This window comes from Entelurus aequoreus, linkage group LG17 (genome assembly GCF_033978785.1).
Source record: "Entelurus aequoreus isolate RoL-2023_Sb linkage group LG17, RoL_Eaeq_v1.1, whole genome shotgun sequence".
Taxonomy (NCBI): Eukaryota; Metazoa; Chordata; class Actinopteri; order Syngnathiformes; family Syngnathidae; genus Entelurus; species Entelurus aequoreus.
In genome coordinates, this window is record NC_084747.1 from 26594381 (window position 1) to 26616880 (window position 22500).

The 22500-nt window shown below is 41.1% G+C and overlaps 1 protein-coding gene and 1 non-coding gene across 3 annotated transcripts in view; both read left to right on the forward strand.

Moving 5' to 3' along the window:
* The window catches only part of LOC133632755 (tubulin beta-1 chain-like), a 5703-nt gene extending 4373 nt beyond the window's left edge, over positions 1-1330 (forward strand). For both annotated transcript variants that reach the window (XM_062025403.1, XM_062025405.1), the window contains one exon: positions 148-1330. In XM_062025403.1, coding sequence (XP_061881387.1) covers positions 148-1208 — 1061 coding nt within the window. In that variant the 3' untranslated portion in view covers positions 1209-1330. The remainder of the gene's footprint in view (positions 1-147) is intronic.
* Positions 1331-2345: 1015 nt separating this feature from the next.
* On the forward strand, positions 2346-2459 carry LOC133633015 (U5 spliceosomal RNA). The gene has a single exon (XR_009821752.1). It is a non-coding gene; the product is annotated as a U5 spliceosomal RNA (small nuclear RNA).
* The last annotated feature ends 20041 nt before the right edge of the window (positions 2460-22500 follow it).

The window sequence follows — 22500 nt, forward strand, 5'->3', positions numbered from 1 at the left end:
TATTTATGAGATAAAGATAATACATTATGAGACAGGAAAATCAATTCTGAGATAAAAAGTCTAAATTATGAGAACAACTTTTGTTTTTGGTAAGTTTTGGGTTAAACTGGGTGTGTTTTGGTGACTCATTGTCCACTGCTCTCGCAGGCCAGAGTGGTGCTGGTAACAACTGGGCCAAAGGTCACTACACGGAAGGGGCGGAGCTGGTGGATTCCGTCTTGGACGTGGTGCGGAAAGAGGCGGAGAGCTGCGACTGCCTCCAAGGTTTCCAGCTCACACACTCCCTGGGTGGAGGCACCGGCTCCGGCATGGGTACTCTGCTCATCAGCAAAATCCGAGAAGAGTACCCGGACCGTATCATGAACACCTTCAGCGTGGTGCCTTCACCCAAAGTGTCGGACACGGTGGTGGAGCCCTACAACGCCACGCTGTCGGTGCACCAGCTGGTGGAAAACACGGACGAGACCTACTGCATCGACAATGAAGCTCTGTACGATATCTGCTTCCGCACCCTCAAGCTCACCACGCCCTCCTACGGCGACCTCAACCACCTGGTCTCCGCCACCATGAGCGGCGTCACCACTTGCCTCAGGTTCCCCGGGCAGCTCAACGCCGACCTGCGGAAGCTGGCGGTCAATATGGTGCCCTTCCCCCGTCTGCACTTCTTCATGCCGGGCTTCGCTCCCCTCACCAGCAGAGGCAGCCAGCAGTACAGGTCGCTCACCGTGCCCGAGCTCACCCAACAGATGTTCGACGCCAAGAACATGATGGCCGCCTGCGACCCGCGCCAAGGCCGCTACCTCACGGTGGCCGCCATCTTCCGCGGCCGCATGTCCATGAAGGAGGTGGACGAGCAGATGCTCAACGTGCAGAACAAGAACAGCAGCTACTTTGTGGAATGGATCCCCAACAACGTCAAGACGGCCGTGTGCGACATTCCTCCCCGGGGCCTCAAGATGGCCGCCACCTTCATCGGCAACAGTACGGCCATCCAGGAGCTGTTCAAGCGCATCTCCGAGCAGTTCACGGCCATGTTCCGGCGCAAGGCTTTCCTCCACTGGTACACAGGCGAAGGTATGGATGAGATGGAGTTCACCGAGGCCGAGAGCAACATGAACGACCTGGTGTCCGAGTACCAGCAGTACCAGGACGCCACCGCCGAGGAGGAGGGAGAGTTCGGCGAGGAGGACGATGAGGAAATGGGCTAATCATCCTATTATTTTTTTTTAAATTTCCACCAGCCGTTCAGTATTTATTGATTTTCTGTCTTCCATTTTGGGACGTTTTTTCTGGTGCGCATATCAAAATAAAAGTTTTGAATAGCAAAATGTCCCAGCACAAAATGGCTACTTGAAGTGGTGTTCTGGCTTTTCGTAAAACAGCAAATTAGTTAGAAGTAATTTTGCTGGAAATCTTGTCAAAGTATGCGTGTACAAGATTACAACAAAGTAAACTGAAATATTTCAAAATGTAATATATGTAGCGATAAAATGCGGTCTATAGCAGGGGTGGCCAACCAGACTAAGAGCCACTTTTTTTTTACTGTGTTACTGCAACATCCTACACGTGGGCACACATGAACATCACCCCATCCCTTCCTCTCACACAGACCTCTGCTCAGCCAGATTTATTGTAAATGTCACACACCAACATGACTCCTACAGTACTAAGACCACAGGCCAGTTATTTTCAACATTTAACATTGTGTGCACTGTCTCACACACACAAACTCTCAGTTCAACCAAGTCCACAAACAAAAATATATTTTTTCTCTATGCATGTTGCTTAGTGGGACTTCTGGCATTCCTTGTCGTGGACAATCCTCTTCAAATCTGGCTGGTGTTCCGTTGTTGCCACTCGAAGAAATTCTTTCACATGGGTGTCAGTCAAGATCGATGCTTCGATTTCACATGTTTCAGGGTAGAAAACACACTCACAGACGTATGTTGACCCAAACATTAACAGTATCTTAAGCGCAGCCCGTTTGACATTGGGATATTTTTCCATTGGCACACTTTTCCAGAACTCAATGGTCCCTTCCCTTTAAAGCAGCTTTCAGTTGGTCCTCCTCACAAAGATCGATCATCTCCAACTCAGCCGCAGCCTCTGTGACTAGCAGGGCTTTCAAACAGTCTGCGTTTGGTAACAAACTGAAGCTGTTCAAGGCGCATATTCAAAAGATTTTCCCACTCTGCTAAAAGCCAGCGGGTAAGTCACCAGCGTCGCCCTGAAAAAGTAAAGAGACAGATATGCTACACTGGTTGAAAACCCGCACGAAAGCTTTGTAACCCAGTTCCGTGATCTACAACTGAAAAGGCCACAGATTACATTCCTCGTCGACCCATTCAATGCGTTTCTCTTCAGATCGCATAAATCTTTCGCCTTTTACTAAAGATTTCAGCGGGGAGGAACAACGGGGATCATTTCTATAGTTCTTGACTTGAGAAATGTGTTTTCAGCCAGTGTAGCATATCTGTCTTACTTTTTCAGGGCGACGCTGGTGACTTGGCCCGCTGGCTTTTAGCAGAGTGGGGAAAATGTGTTAAATCTCCCTTTTTGAATATGCGCCTTGAACAGCTCCAGTTTGTTGACGAACACAAACACACTTTGCACCAGGTCAGGCAGCATTTTTAACTTACCCTGCAGGGTTAGGTTCAGTCTGTCAAGTGACACAGCATGTCGATCAAAAAGGCCAGATCCATAATACACTCGAGGTCCGAGAGCTCGGGATAGTCCTTGTCCTTCTCTTCCATGAACAGTTTCACAGCATCCAAAAGCTCAAAAAAAGCGAGAGATTACCTTGCCTTTTGACAGCCGCCTCACAGTGCAGTGCAGCGGCAGGTCACCTGGAAGTCCTTGGTCCAGCTCAGCGATAAGATTCCTGAACTGTCTGTGGTTAAGTGCATGTGTGCGGATGTAGTTGACTGTTTCGATCACAGGCTTCATGACGTCTAAATTCAATGATTTAGACACGAGTTGCTCCCCTGTGGATAAGTTAGTGGAAATTCCAAAACTCTGGAAATGGTTCATCAGCTTTGCACAGCCCCACAAGCCCATTCACAGATCCGATCATGGTTGGGGCTCCATCCGTGGCTATTGCAGTTTTTCTGTACGGGCAGTTAGTTTCTGTATGGGAAGATGTTTGAAACAGACCATGCAAATACTGCCAACTGAGGCTTGTCTTGTATGTCACAACTCTCATCCAATGAGACACAAATACTCACATGCTTGAAGGTCAAGAGTGCAACTGTGATTCAATAGCCGTGTTAATGTCCGATATTCTGCATTCAACAGTATGGCGGGACAGTTGGACTTCTGATACCCTTCTTTTTAGTTTGTCGTCTTCGGGAGACAGGATTTCACCCTTTTTAGTTTGTCGTCTCCGGGAGACAAGATTTCAACAGCGTCACTGAGGCATTTTTTAACGAAGTCCCCTTCATTCTATGGCTTTTTAGCCTGTGCAATGTTCCAAGCCAGTTGATATGATGCAAGCGTTATGGTCTCTGAGTGTTACAATAATCATGTATATAATCACACAACTTTATGCTTAAAGGCCTACTGAAATGACATTTTCTTATTTAAACGGGGATAGCAGATCCATTCTATGTGTCATACTTGATCATTGTGCGATATTGCCATATTTTTGCTGAAAGGATTTAGTAGAGAACATCGACGATATAGTTCGCAACTTTTGGTCGCTGATAAAAAAAGCCTTGCCTGTACCAGAAGTAGCGTGACGTCGCAGGTTGTGGAGCTCCTCACATCTGCATATTGTTTACAATCATGGCCAACAGCAGCGAGAGCGATTCGGACAGAGAAAGCCAACGATTTCCCCATTAATTTGAGCGAGGATGAAAGATTTGTGGATGAGGAAAGTGAGAGTGAAGGACTAGAGGGCAGTGGAAGCGATTCAGATAGGGAAGATGCTGTGAGAGGCGGGTGGGACCTGATATTCACCTGGGAATGACTAAAACAGTAAATAAACACAAGACATATACTCTATTAGCCACAACACAACCAGGCTTATATTTAATATGCCACATAACAAACACCTCCCCCCTCCCGTCCATATAACACGCCAATACAAATCAAACACCCGCACAACACACTCAATCTCACAGCCCAAAGTACCGTTCACCTCCCCAAAGTTCATACAGCACATATATTTCCCCAAAGTCCCCAAAGTTACGTACGTGACATGCACATAGCGGCACGCACGTACGGGCAAGCAATCAAATGTTTGGAAGCCGCAGCTCATGCGTACTCACGGTACCGCGTCTGTGTATCCAACTCAAAGTCCTCCTGGTAAGAGTCTCTGTTGTCCCACTTCTCCACAGGCCAATGGTAAAGCTTGACTGTCATCTTTCGGGAATGTAAACAATGAAACACCGGCTACGTGTTTGTGTTGCTGCAGCCGGCCGAAATACACCGCTTCCCACCTACAGCTTTCTTCTTTGCTGTCTCCATTGTTCATTGAACAAATTGCAAAAGATTCACCAACACAGATGTCCAGAATACTGTGGAATTTTGCGATGAAAACAGACGACTTAATAGCTGGCCATAATGCTGTCCCAAAATGTCCTCTACAATCCGTGTTGTCACGCGCAGGCGTCATCATACCGAGACGTTTTCAGCAGGATATTTTGCGCGAAATTTAAAATTGCACTTTAGTAATCAAACCCGGCCGTATTGGCATGTGTTGCAATATTAAGATTTCATCATTGATATATAAACTATCAGACTGCGTGGTCGGTAGTAATGGGTTTTAGTAGGCCTTTAAGAGCCGCGTGAGGCTTGCGAGCCGCGGGTTGGCCAGGCCTGGTCTACAGCTTGATGGTGTGTGTTAATTACCGTAAACGGTACACTGACGCATACTGTTGAGTGCAATTATTTTGTTATAAAGTCTAGTCAGTCATCTAGGTTCTGATCCCAAAAAGTTAATTGAGGCAACATTTTATACGATATAGTTACTCGGTGGCCTAGTGGTTAGAGTGTCCGCCCTGAGATCGGTAGGTTGTGAGTTCAAACCCCGGCCGAGTCATACCAGAGACTATAAAAATGGGACCCATTACCTCCCTGCTTGGCACTCAGCATCAAGGGTTGGAATTGGGGTTTGAATAATCAAAAATGATTCCTGGGCGTGACCAATGCTGCTGCTCACTGCTCCCCTCACCTTCCAGGGGGTGATCAAGGGTGATGGGTCCAAATGCAGAGAATAATTTCGCCACACCTAGTGTGTGTGTGACAATCATTGGTACTTTAACTTTAACTTGATGGGTCCAAATGCAGAGAATAATTTCGCCACACCTAGTGTGTGTGTGACAATCATTGGTACTTTAACTTTTATGTTAAAAGCTTGTGTTATAAATACTTGCACTGGGATTGTTGATGGGTGCTTGCTTATGGTTTACAGATACTAACTAACTAACTAACTAAATGAACCTAAACCAATATGCACCATTAAAGTTGGAGGAGTCCAAATGATGACTGTGTGTTCTCTGAGCGGAACCCCAACGTGGTCAATATCCGAAAAACCCAGTGGCAGAGTTTAATACTCGACAGGGATACATTCCTAATGAGCATCGGCGAGGCTTATTTGTTTCGGCAGCCAATGACTGCAGTTAATAGTGTGACGCCGCACACCAAAGCTTTGCAAAACGAATACAAAGGCGTGTGATTGGTTGATTTTGCGAGGCGCCAAAATAAACCGAAAGTTACGGCCTGGCCTGCGGTATTTTCGGGTTCATTTTTTTAAAATTTGACAAATGAATGAAAAAAAAATAAAAACACTTTTATTTTGTATTGTTGAAAACACTTAAGGAAGACCTATTCACATTCTAGAATAAAAATACCACTTGCTATTTTTTTGTTTTATTTTGTCAGCCAATGACTGCAATTAATATAGCAATGCGAAACACCAATCAGAGCTTTGAAGATAAAGAAGAAGGCGTATGATTGGTTGTTCGTGTGAAGCGCCAACATAAACAGGAAGTGACGTTCTGGACGGTGGTATTTCCGGGTTCACTTTTCTTTTTAAAATGGACGAATGGATGAAAAAGAGCACTTTCAACCGTGTATTGTTGAACAACTTTTAAGGTGTGTATAGAAAATATTTCTTGCTAATGTTTGTTTTGTGTTGGCAGTAAATGACTGCCATAAATAATTTGATTTCGCGCACAAACGAAAGCAAGAACGGCGAAAAATAAAAGACATGTAATTGCTCACATCAAATTTAACACTTTGAAATATTTTTTGGGGAAATATTACATATTTTATATGTTTGCCAAAAAAAAGGGGGTTCTTTGACAAATAGGGCATAACACATAAAAACATATCGACAGAGAGGCTTAAAAGTCATCTACACATTTAAACTTTGAATGATGATAAAAATAATAGTAATATATGAGTCATTTTTAACATTTTTATTACTGAGACGCTTCCGGTCCCTGGGACCAAACTTGAGTGGAGCCCTAAAAATAAAATATTTTTTGCAATTTTTGTACATAAGTACAGTACATAATATAAATATTACATTAATACATAAATAAAACATAACATTGAGAGAATAACAGTAGTAATATTAATGATTACACAATAAAATAATACAAAAAACATGTATTTTTTGTATGTTGTTTTGAAAATTAAAACGAATGGCCGCCGCATGCTTGGAGTTTTCTACGTGTGGGCCTCATGTAAAAAGTTTGGGCACAGCATGGGTGTAATTCTGGCCCATGTACTGAGGATCAAAGATGGCTTCCCATTAGGAGTTGAGGCTGTGGCCACTAGGTGGCAATGTCGGATAAAATATGTTTCCCAAAAGTCTTTTTTATTTGTATTTTTTATTTTTTATTTTATTGAACAACAAACATACATTTATAATGCACACAAAAGTCAAAACACTTTCAACATCAGCGAAACATGCCAAGGAAAGAAAACAACAACAAATACAGATAGAGTATTAAATAATAATAATTAAAAAAAAATGAAAAAAGACAAGACCTAAATCACTTCAAATGTTTTTAACAAAGATATCAATTTAAGGGTTTTTGTACTCTTAATCATCCTCCAAGATTTGATTGATATTGTAAACAATCAAGCCAATTTAAAAATGTAGGCCTTACTTTCATAAATCGACATTAATGTAGAAACATTTTTGCCTGGAGCATAATAATGTTGACAATATGTTTCCCAAAAGTGAAGCATGGCGCTTGAGGCTCAAGCCATCACGGTGGGCGACGACAGGAAAGGACCAAAAGCGTGAAATGACGGAACTATCCTGCGTCCTCTATTTGACCTTGCTCTCACAATATCTAAATGTTTGTGTTCGATACTAGCCAAGTGCTTTTTAGGCGTCCACACTTGAGAATAACTCAAATTAACGCCATTTAAAAAAAATAAATATATATATATATATATATATATATATATATATACTGTATGTAAAAATTGAATATACAGTACATAATATAAATATTACATTTATACATCAATAAAACATAACATTGAGAGAATAACAGTAGTAGTATTAATGATTACACAATAAAATAATAAAAAAACATGTATTTTGTATTATTCCAATTTCCAACTCATCTTTCCTTATTCTAACATGCTAAGTGATTAAGTGTACTTTTGTAAGTATTTCTGCTCAATAACTCCGATATTGAGCAGAAATTGGATTTGTGGTCCAGAACGTATTTCACTTTAGTCATTATTGATTATTGACGTATTTCTTGCCACTTCATGTTGTACTTCCAGTTTCCAATTTATCTTCCATTATTACACCTCAAAATTAGGTTTCTTTTACTCTTTTAATGTCCGTCTATTTCAGGGGCGACTGCATGCAAAGTAAAACACACACACATATGTATATGTGTGTGTGTATATATATATATATATATATATATATATATATATATATATATATATATATATATATATATATATATATATATATATATATATATATATATATATATATATATATATATATATATATATATATATATATATATATATATATAAATCAATCAATGTTTACTTATATAGCCCTAAATCATGAGTGTCTCAAAGGGCTGCCCAAGCCACAACGACCCCACATCAGGGCAAGAAAAAACTCAACCCAATGGGATGACAAGGAGAAACCTTGGGGGGACCGCAGATGTGGGGACCCCCCCGCCCCCTGGCGACCGGTGCAATGGACGTCGAGTGGATCTGGCATAATATTGTGAGAGTCCAGTCCATAGCGGATCTAACATAATAGTGTGAGAGTCCAGTCCATAGTGGGGCCAGCAGGAGATCATCTTGAGTGGAGACAGGTCAGCAGCGCAGAGACGTCCCCAACTGATGCACAGATGAGTGGTCCACCCTGGGTCCTGACTTTGGACAGCTAGCGTTTCATCTGTGGTCACCGAATCTGTGCCCCCCCTCTCCACGAAGGAGAGGGGGGCAGAGCAGAAAAGAAACTGCAAATCAACTGGTCTAAAAGGGGGGTCTATTTAAAGGCTAGAGTATACAAATGAGTTTTAAGATGGGACTTAAATGCTTCTACTGAGGTAGCATCTCTAACTTTTACCGGGAGGGCATTCCAGAGTACTGGAGCCCGAATAGAAAACGCTCTATAGGCTGCAGACTTTTTTTTGGCTCTAGGAATCACTAATAAGCCGGAGTTCTTTGAACGCAGATTTCTTGCCGGGACATATGGTACAATACAATCAACAAGATAGGATGGAGCTAGACCGTGTAGCATTTTATACGTAAGTAGTAAAACCTTAAAGTCGCATCTTAAGTGCACAGGCAGCCAGTGCAGGTGAGCCAGTATAGGTATATGTATATATGTATATAGGTATATAAAGGTATATGCAGTATAGGTATATGTATATAGGTATATACAGTATAGGTATATGTATATATGTATATAAAGGTATATACAGTATAGGCGTAATATGATCAAACTTTCTTGTTCTTGTCAAAAGTCTAGCAGCCGCATTTTGTACCAACTGTAATCTTTTAATGCTGGACATAGGGAGACCCGGAAATAATACGTTACAGTAATCAAGACGAGACGTAACGAACGCATGAATAATGATCTCAGCGTCGCTAGTGGACAAAATGGAACAAAGTTTAGTGATATTACAGAGATGAAAGAAGGCCGTTTTAGTAACACTCTTAATGTGTGACTCAAACGAGAGAGTTGGGTCGAAAATATTACCCAGATTATTTACCGAGTTGCCTTGTGTAATTGTTTGGTTGTCAAATGTGAAGGTGTTAATATTAAATAGGTGTCGGTGTCTAGCAGAACCGATAATCAGCATTTCCGTTTTCTTGGCGTTGAGTTGCAAAAAGTTAGCGGACATCCATTGTTTAATTTCATTAAGACACGCCTCCAGCTGACTACAATCCGGCGTGTTGGTCAGCTTTAGGGGCATGTAGAGTTGGGTGTCATCAGCATAACAGTGAACGCTTACACCGTATTTGCGTATGATGTCACCTAGCGGCAGCATGTAGATGCTGAAGAGTGCAGGGCCAAGAACCGAACACTGGGGAACTCCGCACGTTACCTTAACATACTCCGAGGTCACATTGTTATGGGAGACGCTCTGCATCCTGTCAGTAAGATAGGAGTTCAACCAAGACAAGGCTAAGTCTGACATACCAATTCGTGTTTTGATACGCTGTAATAAAATATTATGATCGAGGGTATCAAAAGCAGCACTAAGATCAAGAAGCAGCAACATAGATGACGCATCAGCATCCATCGTTAGCAATAGATCATATATACATATGTATATATATATGTATGTGTGGGAAAAAAATCACAAGATTTTTTCCCACACATACATATTACGCTCTACCACGGTATCAAGCACTATTTTTTGGATAATCTAATTAAGACATATATGTATATATATATATATGTGTGTGTGTGTGTATACCGTATTTTCTGGACCATAGGGCGCACCGGATTATAAGGCGCACTGCTGATGAATGGTCTATTTTTGATCTTTTTCATACTGTATGTATTTTTTATAGGGCGCATTAAAGGAGTCATATTATTATAATTTTTTTTCTAAATGTAAAACACTTCCTTTTGGTCTACATAACATGTAATGGTGGTTCTTTGGTCAAAATGTTGCATAGATGATGTTTTACAGGTCATCTTCAAGCCGCTTTCTGACAGTCCAAGTTCCTTGGGTGAATAATGTAAACTCACTATACCGGTATGTTTTAGTGTTTTCATGGCGAGTTTACTGACAGATATAAGTAAGAACTTTAGACTACTTTATATTAGGAATGGCAACAGCGGAGGATGAATGTCCCATAACAAGAAGATAGAGAAAAAAAAAAAGCTTTTTGACTACGGTGTCGGCACAAACTACAAAGGCGGAAGCGCGCAATTTTTCAGGATTTACGCAGATCCCAAACACAGATCAGCAGGTACCAGAAGGTAAGAAAAGTTGCTTTTGCATAATATTGCAAAACAAAACGCCACACACACAAACACACACCATATTAATACTCGTATGTTGAAGCACATTAAACGGTGCAGCCTACACTTATCTCTTATGTTTGACTGCCATCTACTGGTCACACTTATCATTACACCTTGTACCAAATGAAATTGCTTCGAGGTGGGTAAGCTCAACCAAACTTATTCCTTACATTGGGCGCACTGGGTTATAAGGCGTACTGTCGAGTTTTGAGGAAAAAAAAGGATTTTAAGTGCGCCTTATAGTCAGGAAAATACGGTGTGTATATATATATATATATATATATATACATAGGCGCAGAGCACCCATGTGGGATTGATGACAAATTCTTTCTCACCACCAAGCAAAAACTGCGCATGCTCAGGCCCCTTCTACACTAAGGTTATCCAGGGTAAATCCCACCTAACCTTATCCGTGTCCACACACACACAATGGTCGTTTAATACCCCCTCCCCCCCTCCGTCAGCCGGCGCAACGCGACCTAATACGCATGTGCGGAAAATGCGCACGTTATAGTCACCTCCAGTGTTGCTTTGTGTGCAAGTTCTTAAATGTAACTCATCTGAACAATATCCAGTGTTGTGGTATTTCAATTAACTGTAATCCAGTGTGCTGTGGGGCCCTATTGTAGTGAATCACACCTGAGCCATCATAAATTAATCAAATCTTTATTGGACACAAAAGTACACAATGTGACAAAGAACATTTGACAACAATCAATCTAGGGGTGTAGATATCTGGTCAGGACACTCCTCACTCTTTTGCCTTCACCTTCATTGTCCATTCGTTTTTGGGGACTTTATATAGTCTGGACCTAGACGTTGAGTCTGCGACATACACGGCGGACAATAACTGATACAGTCTGCTTTGCCAGTCCAAAAGCATTCGCCGTTTTCCATAGTCTTCCCTCGACCACCAGGTAATACAAAGCACACGCTACCTTTTTTATCACATCCACGGGAGCCCGCATTCTCGTTGACTCTCCTTCGACAAATGGACAAAGTTTTTCGGTAAATGGAATCCCAGCTGACCTGGAGATTGGAAAGTTCTCTTGCCGTCTGAGAAGTGTTGTATCCCAAATAGCTGCAATCGCTTTCTCTTAAAGCAGGGGTGTCCAAACTTTTTCCACTGAGGGCCGCACACGGAAAAATTAAAGCATGCGGGGGCCATTTTGATATTTTTCATTTTCAAAACATAACAAAATATATGGATTTTGTTTGTTTTTTACCTTTAGGGCTCCCGGGGACCATAAAGGGTCTAAGTCATTAAAATGTTAAAAACAAGTCAAATTATTATTTTTTTATTTATATAACGCTTACAGTAAATATGTACAGTATATCAACTTCAGGTTGATATAAAGTTTAAAAAAACAAAAAGGTTTTATGCCTTTTCTGTCAAAGACAACTTATTTTTTTATAATAAAACTGAAATATGCAGTATTTGCAGTAGTACTGCCCAAAACATTCAGAAAGCAATGTTTGATGTGAAGTAATTAGAGCCTTAAAAAGATCAATAATGCAGGACACCATTGATTTTAATTCATTATTATTTTTGAGTAATCACAGTGAAAAGATAAATAAAATCCCATTAAATATATTTGGGATCCAAAAGGTGCCCCACTCAGAAAGTGATACATTTTTATTAGTTTTTTTTTTGACTTTCAACACTTAAGTTACAAGCTCAACTTCAGATATATCTGTCGATTTTACGTTTGAACTGTTATTTTGTTTGTTTTATGCTCTTTTGTCAAATAAAATGTTGATGTTTTTGTATGGCAACCACACAATATATGCAATATTTCCCACATAAAACATTTTAAAGTGAAATATTTGAAATAATTGGAGCCTTGAATAGGTCAATAATTCATTATAACATTGATTTTTTTTTTTTTTTTGAGCAATGGCAAAAAAAGAAAAAAGAAATGTAGACAAAAGAAAAAAAAAGCCTGCATGGTAGCTTTGTGTCAACATTGCAACTTTTTCTAGTTAGATTTCACCTCATTACACTTTTTTAAATGTTTTTGTAATTTTTGCATTAGCATTTCCAGAATGTGTGGCGGGCCGGTAAACAATTAGCTGCGGGCCGCAAATGGCCCCCGGGCCGCACTTTGGACACACCTGTCTTAAAGGTATTCATGTGTGATTTCCACAAGCGTCTGTACAGCCGGAAGGAGAAACACGGGCATGTCTGGATGACTCGCTTTCATATTTCCAGTGGTTACGTCCCAGTTACGAAACCGCTTTATCATGAAGCTGGCTGTGGCGTGTTCTTTCTGACGTCACTTCCTGTGCGGGTCGTGGTCTTTCTGGTGTCACTTCCTCTCCAAACTCAGTTTGTAAATGATCAATGAGTCCATACAAAGCTAAGAGCCGGAGATTCAAGAAATACACGGCGCACTTACTCGTGTAAAAAATTGTCAGAGGAGGGGGACCTTAAACGCTGGTTTAGTGTGGCTGAAACAGGGCTTAGGCTAAATAATTATTCGTTTAAAGGCCTACTGAAATGATTTTTTTTTATTTAAACGGGCATAGCAGATCCATTCTATGTGTCATACTTGATCATTTTGCGATATTGCCATATTTTTGCTGAAAGGATTTAGTATAGAACAACGACGATAAAGTTCGCAACTTTTGGTCGCTGATATAAAAAAAGCCTTGCCTATACCGGAAGTAGCGTGACGTCACAGGCGGAAGGATTCCTCACAATTCCCCGTTGTTTACAATGGAGCGAGAGAGATTCGGACCGAGAAAGCGACGATTACCCCATTAATTTGAGCGAGGATGAAAGATTCGTGGATGAGGAACATTAGAGTGAAGGACTAGAGAGGCAGTGCAGGGTGTATCTTTTTTCGCTCTGACCGTAACTTAGGTACAAGGTCTCATTGGATTCCACACACTCTCCTTTTTCTATTGTGGATCACGGATTTGTATTTTAAACCACCTCGGATACTATATCCTCTTGAAAATGAGAGTCGAGAACGCGAAATGGACATTCACAGTGACTTTTATCTCCACGACAATACATCGTTGACGCACTTTAGCTACGGAGCTAACGTGATAGCATCGGGCTCAAATGCAGATAGAAACAAAATAAATAAATCCCTGACTGGAAGGATAGACAGAAGATCAACAATACTATTAAACCATGTACATGTAAATACACGGTTAATCATTCTCAGCCTGGCAAAGCTTAACAATGCTGTTGCTAACGACGCTGAAGCTAACTTAGCAACTTAGCAACCGGACCTCACAGAGCTATGATAAAAACATTAGCTCTCCACCTACGCCAGCCAGCCCTCATCTGCTCATCAACACCCGTGCTCACCTGCGTTCCAGCGATCGACGGCGCGACGAAGGACTTCACCCGATCACAGATGCGGTTGGCGGCTAGCGTTGGCTAGCGCGTCTGCTATCCAAGTAAGTCCTCTTTGTTGTGTTGCTACAGCCAGCCGCTAATACACCGATCGCACCTACAACTTTCTTCTTTGCAGTCTCCATTGTCCATTAAACAAATTGCAAAAGATTCACCAACACAGATGTCCAGAATACTGTGGAATTGTTCGATGAAAACAGAGCAGTTTGTATGGTGACACGTTGGGTACGAATACTTTCGTTGCCGTCGTGACGTCACGCGCATACGTCATCGTACATAGACGTTTCCAACCGGAAGTTTAGCGGGTAATTTAAAATTGCACTTTATAAGTTAACCCGGCCGTATTGGCATGTGTTGCAATGTTAAGATTTCATCATTGATATATAAACTATCAGACTGCGTGGTCGGTAGTAGTGGGTTTCAGTAGGCCTTTAAGGTAGTGGTCCCCAACCTTTTTTGCACCACGGACCGGTTTAATGTAGGAATTACTTTCAGGGACCAGCTTTCCACTTGTGCCTGATAAATACAGCAAAAATAAGTGCATGAAAAATACAACTCACTATAACGCTGAATTAGTAGGAGCCCCGGGCTTGTTTCTTTGCAATGAGATGCAGATGGAAATCAGCCTTAGGCTACAGTCTTGTCACATTTATATTTTATATGTGCATTAATGTGCATTGTATCATGTCACAAAGTTATAACTAATGGAAAATTCCTATTAGGAATTTTATTGTACATCTACAAACAATCTTATTGGTGTGTCTCATGGGACAGGCGAAAGTTAAGTGGGAGAAAATGCAGTCGTTTATAAATTATTTAATGTTTCTCTGTGGCCCGGTAGCAAATGTGTCACGGACTGGTACCGGTCCCCGGACCGGTGCTTGGGCACCACTGGTTTAAGGGGTTATTCGGCTTAGTTAAAGTTAAGTTAAAGTAGCAATAATTGTCACACACACACACACACTAGGTGTGGCAAAATGATTCTCTGCATTTGACCCATCACCCTTGATCACCCCCTGGGAGGTGAGGGGAGCAGTGAGCGGCAGCGGTGGCTGCGCCCGGGAATAATTTTTGGTGATTTAACCCCCAATTCCAACCCTTGATGCTGAGTGCCAAGCAGGGAGGTGATGGGTCCCATTTTTATAGTCTTTGGTATGACTCGGCCAGGGTTTCAACTCACGACCTGCCGATCTCAGGGCGGACACTCTAACCACTAGGCCACTGAGTGTAGACATAGCCTCAGAAAAGTAGCGTCAGATTTACCGCCCGTCCGAGCACCCACTGGCAGAAATGTAGATCAGCGCTTTATATATATACATATACAGGCTGGGGAGAGGGAAGTCTGTGTATTCTCTGCTTAGGCTGCTGCCCCCGCGACCCGACCTCCTATTGCTTCCTTGATAAAAAAAAACAAAACAGTTAAAAAAAACTAACAATGATAAGAGCCAAAAATCTCTTCATTAAAATCCAGATCAAACTTAGGACAAAATATAATTTGTCTCTGTGCAATGTCTCTTGCAGGTCCCACCCCCTCCCCCCAAAAAATAAGTGTAAACATGAACAGGAACGCAATTGGAGACAAGAAGAAGTGGTTTCCAAGGTGGGAGAGGAAGGTTGACAAAGTGGGATTGATAAAAAGCCCCCCCCCCTAACAACCCACAGTCAAACAATCGCATCTCCTTGCCTCTTTGTTCGGGACGCCCATCATCTCGGTCGGGGGTGTGGTCAGAAAGAGGAGGAAATTGCCCTGAATTTGCCGGTAATTGAAAACACCTGTATCGTCCCCCCCCCCGGCGTTAAAAAAGCTCCACTCCCCGTTCTGCCAGCCACCTTCCACGGCTAATGGCGACCCCTCCCACCCCCCATCGTGTCCTCTGCCTCCCGCCGCTCTCCATCCAGGCCGACCGTTTACCGGGTAGACGAGAGCCGACCCGCCTGTGCCGTTTGGCTCGCTCGTCTCCTCTCCCAATTGCAGGTATTGATGCCCCCGCCATTGTTCCCCCGCCGCCCGGGGGGTAGAGTGCTTTGTGGGAAAATTGGGGTCCCCCTCCCTCGTGTCTGATGGTGTTTATCGACTCACAGCAGACTCTCCTTTTCACCCACTGCTTCCAACATTCCAGATAGAGCAAGGGTGTCCAAACTTTTGGGGGCCGACTGCATGTAAAATAACAATTATATATATATACTCTACCGTTCAAAAGCTTGGGGTAACCCAAACAATTTTGTGGAATAGCCTTCATTTCTAAGAACAAGAATAGACTGTCGAGTTTCAGATGAAAGTTCTCTTTTTCTGGCCATTTTGAGCGTTTAATTGACCCCACAAATGTGATGCTCCAGAAACTCAATCTGCTCAAAGGAAGGTCAGTTTTGTAGCTTCTGTAACAAGCTAAACTGTTTTCAGATGTGTGAACATGATTGCACAAGGGTTTTCTAATCATCAATTAGCCTTCTGAGCCAATGAGCAAACACATTGTACCATTAGAACACTGGAGTGATAGTTGCTGGAAATGGGCCTCTATACACCTATGTAGATATTGCACCAAAAACCAGACATTTGCAGCTAGAATAGTCATTTACCACATTAGCAATGTATAAAGTGTATTTCTTTAAAGTTAAGACTAGTTTAAAGTTATCTTCATTGAAAAGTACAGTGCTTTTCCTTCAAAAATAAGGACATTTCAGTGTGACCCCAAACTTTTGAACGGTAGTGTATATATGTATAAGTACATATGTATGTATGTGTATATATATGCGTTCAGAAGCAGACAAAAGCTGCTGCAACATAGTAGAAAACAGGAAGTGGAACAAAAATAACAGCGCACAACAGGAAGTCAACCCAAAAACGGAGAAAAGAACAAACAAAAACAATTGCCACACTACAGGGCTTGGAGCTTTTTAAGAAGCTGAAAAATATATACTTTTTCAGCTTCTTAAATAAAATTAAAAAATTAAAAAAAAAAAAAAAAATATATATATATATATATATATATATATATATATGGTTATATTTATATATATATATATATATATATATATATATATATATATATATATATATATATATATATATATATAGTCATGGTCAAAAGTTTACATACACTTGTGAAGGACATAATGTCATGGCTGTCTTGAGTTTCCAATAATTTCTACAACTCTTATTTTTTTGTGATAGAGTAATTGGAGCACATACTTGTTGGTCTCAAAAAACATTCGTGAAGTTTGGTTCTTTTATGAATTTATTATGGGTCTACTGAAAATGTGACCAAATCTGTTGGGTTTAAAAGTATTCATTCAGCAACATACATGATTAATTTTGGTGATGTAGAAAAGTTCCAATCAAATCAAATTAGCTTCATGGCATGGCTTCTTAACTTCATGTGAGGGATTAGGATTGTCGACACCTGTTGACTTCTCTGAGCCCATTTAAATAGGGCTCATGTGATGCAGTCATTAGACTCGGTTACAAATGCGACAATGGGAAAGTCAAAGGAACTCTGCACAGATCTGAAAAAATTAATCATTGACTTGAACAAGTCAGGAAAGTCACTTGGAGCCATTTCAAAGCAGCTTAAGGTCCCAAAAACAACTGTGCAGACAATTGTTCATAAGTATAAAGTGCATGGCAGAGTTGTGTCACTGCCACGATCAGGAAGAAAACGCAAGCTATCACCTGCTGCTGAGAGAAAATTGGTCAGGATGATCAAGAGTCAACCGAGAAGCACCTAAAAGCATGTCTGCAATGAATTGGAAAATTGCTGGAACACAGGTGTCAGTGTCCACAGTCAAGCGTGTTTTGCATCGCCATGGACTGTGAGGCTACCATGCAAGAAGGAAGCCCTTGCTCCAGAAGCGACACCTTAAGCTCGTCTAAAGTTTGCTACTGATCACATGGACAAAGATAAGACCTTCTGGAGGAAAGTTCTGTGGTCAGATGAAACAAAAATTGAGCTGTTTGGCCACAATACCCAGCAATATGTTTGGAGGAGAAAAGGTGAGGCCTTTAAACCCAGGAACACCATTCCTACCGTCAAGCATGGTGGTGGTAGTATTATGCTCCGGGCCTGTTTTGCTGCCAATGTAACTGGTGCTTTACAGAGAGTAAATGGGACAATGAAAAAGGAGGATTACTTCCAAATTCTTCAGGTCAACCTAAAACCATCGGAGGTTGGGTCTTGGGCGCAGTTGGGTGTTCCAACAGGACAATGACCCCAAACACACGGCAAAAGTGGTAAATCAATGGCGAAATCAGCCTCGAATTAAGGTTTTAGAATGGCCTTCTCAAAGTCTTGACTTAAACCCCATTGAGAACGTGTAGACAATGCTGAAGTTAATGTCAGAAAACCAACAAATTTAGCTGAACTGCACCAATTTTGTCAAGAGGAGTGGTCAAAAATTCAACCAGAAGCTTGTGGATGGCTACCAAAAGCGCCTTATTGCAGTGAAACTTGCCAAGGGACATGCAACCAAATATTAACATTGCTGTATGTATACTTTAGAGCAGTGGTGGTCCCCAACCACCGGGCCACGGACCGATTGGTACGGGCCACACAAGGAAAAAAAAACAAAATTTTTTGAATTTTTATTTTTATTTTTTTAATTAAATCAACGTAAAAAACACAATATATACATTATATATAAATATGGATCAATACAGTCTGCGGACCGTTGACCGGTCCGCAGCTACAAAAAGGTTGGGGACCACTGCTTTAGACCCAGCAGATTTGGTCACATTTTCAGTAGACCCATAATAAATTCATCAAAGAACCAAACTTCATGAATGTTTTTTGTGACCAACAAGTATGTGCTTCAACCACTATCACAAACAAATAAGAGTTGTAGAAATTATTGGAAACTCAAGACAGCCATGACATAATGTTCTTTGTTCCCATATCCACAAAGTTTTTGTTTTCTGTCAGTTTATTTGCGCCATGAGTTGGAAAGGTTGTCTGGATTGGGTCAAATATAAAAATGCTGTGCTGTGTGCACTTCAAAGTGTCGTTCATGGTTATTAACATACTATGGCAACACACCTGCGGCAATTACACCGTCAGATATGTCAAATTAGGCGGGAAGCACCCCGCGGGGCAGATTCCTCATTGAACTAGTGAGGTCTCGCACTTGGCAATATCTGCAGGGGCTTCTCGTTTTAAGCCAACTCTGTCTGTTGTGGCAATTCTCAAGGAAAATTTGTAATATTTCTTATTAAAAACGAAGCAAAAATATTTTCTCGATGCCATCAAGTTTATCTTCAACGTACGAGCTTAAAAGGTTCCACCACCGACCTCGTATCTCAAATCAACATAGGCCATTCAGTGTTTCCCATAAACTGCCAAGATACCTGTGACGGTGGGGGCGTGGCTATGGGCGTGGTCACCATGACATCATCGAGTAATTTGCGTAATTTACTACAATGATATGATTTTCTCTAAAAAGGCTCAAAAAATGTATACTTACTAATTAATAATAACAGTTTTGTTTTAAACGTCCATCCATCCATCCATCCATCCATTTTACAATATAATTACACATTTTGTATACATATTTATATACAGATTTGAACAATAAGTTATTCACTGAAATATATTTATTAATTGTGGTTCTTACAAAAAATATATCTTATAAAATATAAAAGCTAAAATGTCTCTTAAAGCTCTGCCCCTTTAATTAGTGCATACTAAATAATTTAACTTTAACCTACTACTACAACCATATTATTTACCAGCAACATAAAGTGAAACAGAGGCAGAGGTGTCCTGCCACAGTCAGTAACAAATAAACAGAAAACAGTAGTGGTCAAATACAAATAAGGCAACAAGAGAAGTATCCTACACTTCTATTTTGTAAAGTAAATCTGAACAGCCTATATGGGCATCTACATCAACTATATGATTTGCCTGAGAAGCTGGACAGGACAAAAAAAAAAAAGTTTTTTAATTTTTTTATTTTTATTTGTGGCGGACGTAATTCTTTTGTGGCGGGCCGCCACAAATAAATGAATGTGTGGGAAACACTGCCATTGAAATAAGATCAAATTAGAGATCGACCGATTCGTTTGTTTAAGGGCCAATACCGAAACTGATAAATAGTAGTCAAGGAGGCCGATGAGCGATATTTGGAGGCGATATTCGTTTGCAGTAAAAGTTATTTTAAACATGAACAGTATATGTCTGTAAACAGCTGGACAAGGCTTTAAGTTGTTTTTTAGTGTATTTTTTAGTTACGTGGTCTGTGTAACATTATTTTGCCCTGTTATACTTATTTAAGTATGACCATGAGTTTATGTTATGCAGTGATTATTACATAAATATTATTGGACCATATTATTATTTAAAAATCCAGCACTTTAGTTCCTACCTGCTGTTTCCGTACACCCGAATAGGGAACGGACGAGGGTCGAAAAGAAAAGATGAGCGTGGCGAAGGGCTACGGTGCATTTGTAAAAACATCCAAAAAGTGACTTTTCCTCTTCTTTTAGGGCTGATACCGAAACGGATTAATGGTAGTCAAGGAGGCCGATGAGCGATATTTGGAGGCGATATTCATTTGCAGTAAAAGTTATTTAAACATGAACAGTATATGTCGGTAAATAGCTGGATAACACTTTCAGTTGTTTTTTAGGAAATGTGGGACCAGTAGTGACGTAATGTTTAATATTTGTGTGTGTGTGTGTGTCTGCGTAAGAAATGCTTAAAAAAGTGTAGGAAAATAGTGCAAAGTATGAAAATGTAAAAATAGAGAACTATTTTTTGCAGACATTTACGTGGTCTGTGTAACATTATTTTGCCCTGTTATTCTTATTTAAGTATGAACATGAATTTATGTTATGCAGTGATTATTATTTAAATATTATTGGACCAAATTATTATTTTAAAGTCCTGCACTTTAGTTCCTACCTTCCGTACACCCGAATAGGGAACGTTTGCGTTCCCTATTCCCTCAAGCGTTTGTGTGCTTTTGTTCATGCAACCAACCTTGCTTCCATACTTGCGCCGCCTTAAAAAAATAGCTAACTAAATCATGATCTCACATGCCGTTGAACCAACTCCAAGACTGGGAGCAGGGGCTTTGGTAACAGTCTTTTGATGGAGCTACATCGTGAATGAACAGAGGAAAGAAACATGGTCTAGTCTGAGATCCAGACCTGAGCGTGATGAACCAGCTGCTCCCACTTTCCAGGGCGGCGGTTTGTTGTGCTGGCGGATAAAGTAGCGTATTAGCATTGCTGCGGGACTGCAAAGCTGTGCAAACACAGCCAGCGGGATGAGCTGGGACTGACCTGAAGCTAAAGGTGTGGACGTGGAGCCAACAGGTCTGGACTCCACAGACTGGAACCGGTCAAACCTGACATTAATGCCAAAGGACTTTGTGACCTTGGGGATTGGTAACACTTCTGTTGCTTTTGTGCAATGTTGAGCAACATTCTCTAAACCAGAGCTGTCCAGACTTTTTGACTTCAAAAATATTTGGCCGTATAATATATATATATATATACTGTATATATATATTAGGGGTGTAACGGTACGTGTATTTGTATTGAACCGTTTCGGTACGGGGGTTCCGGTTCGGTTCGGAGGTGTACCGAACGAGTTTCCACACGGACATATTAAGTAGTGTAGCGCACGTTGTGTAAACAATGCACACTGAGGCACAACACACGGCATGCTAGCAATGACCGGGCTAGGACAACATATAAAAGCCAGAGCTGGAAGACCCTCCTGCCTCGTTAAGATCTCCCGTTTGGGAACACTTCGGTAAGGCGTGCTTCTGCCAACACGTCAAACATGCTAACCCATTTGAAGCGGCACCACCCCCAAGTGAACATCGCTTCAACAAAGATAAAGACGAGCAAACAGCTCCCACCTCTTACTGCCAAGTTAGCCAGGCTGGGTGGGGGGGGGGAAGAAAAGTCAATCTGAGGCTGAGTTGACTTGAAACTGTTTAATGTTGCACTTTTTATATGTAGAAGAAAAGTTTTGTCATTTTATTTAATCTGAGCAACAACTTGAGGCAGTTTAAAGGCCTACTGAAATGACATTTTTTTATTTAATCGGGGATAGCAGATCCATTCTATGTGTCATACTTGATCATTTCGCGATATTGCCATATTTTTGCTGAAAGGATTTAGTAGAGAACAACGACGATAAAGTTCGCAACTTTTGGTCGCTGATAAAAAAAAAGCCTTGCCTGTACCGGAAGTAGCGTGACGTCACAGGAGGAAGGATTCCTCACAATACCCCGTTGTTTACAATGGCGCGAGAGAGATTCGGACCGAGAAAGCGACGATTACCCCATTAATTTGAGCGAGGATGAAAGATTTGTGGATGAGGAACGTTAGAGTGAAGGACTAGAGAGGCAGTGCAGGGTGTATCTTTTTTCGCTCTGACCGTAACTTAGGTACAAGGTCTCATTGGATTCCACACACTCTCCTTTTTCTATTGTGGATCACGGATTTGTATTTTAAACCACCTCGGATACTATATCCTCTTGAAAATGAGAGTCGAGAATGCGAAATGGACATTCACAGTGACTTTTATCTCCACGACAATACATCGTTGACGCACTTTAGCGACGGAGCTAACGTGATACCATCGGGCTCAAATGCAGATAGAAACAAAATTAAAAAAAACCCTGACTGGAAGGA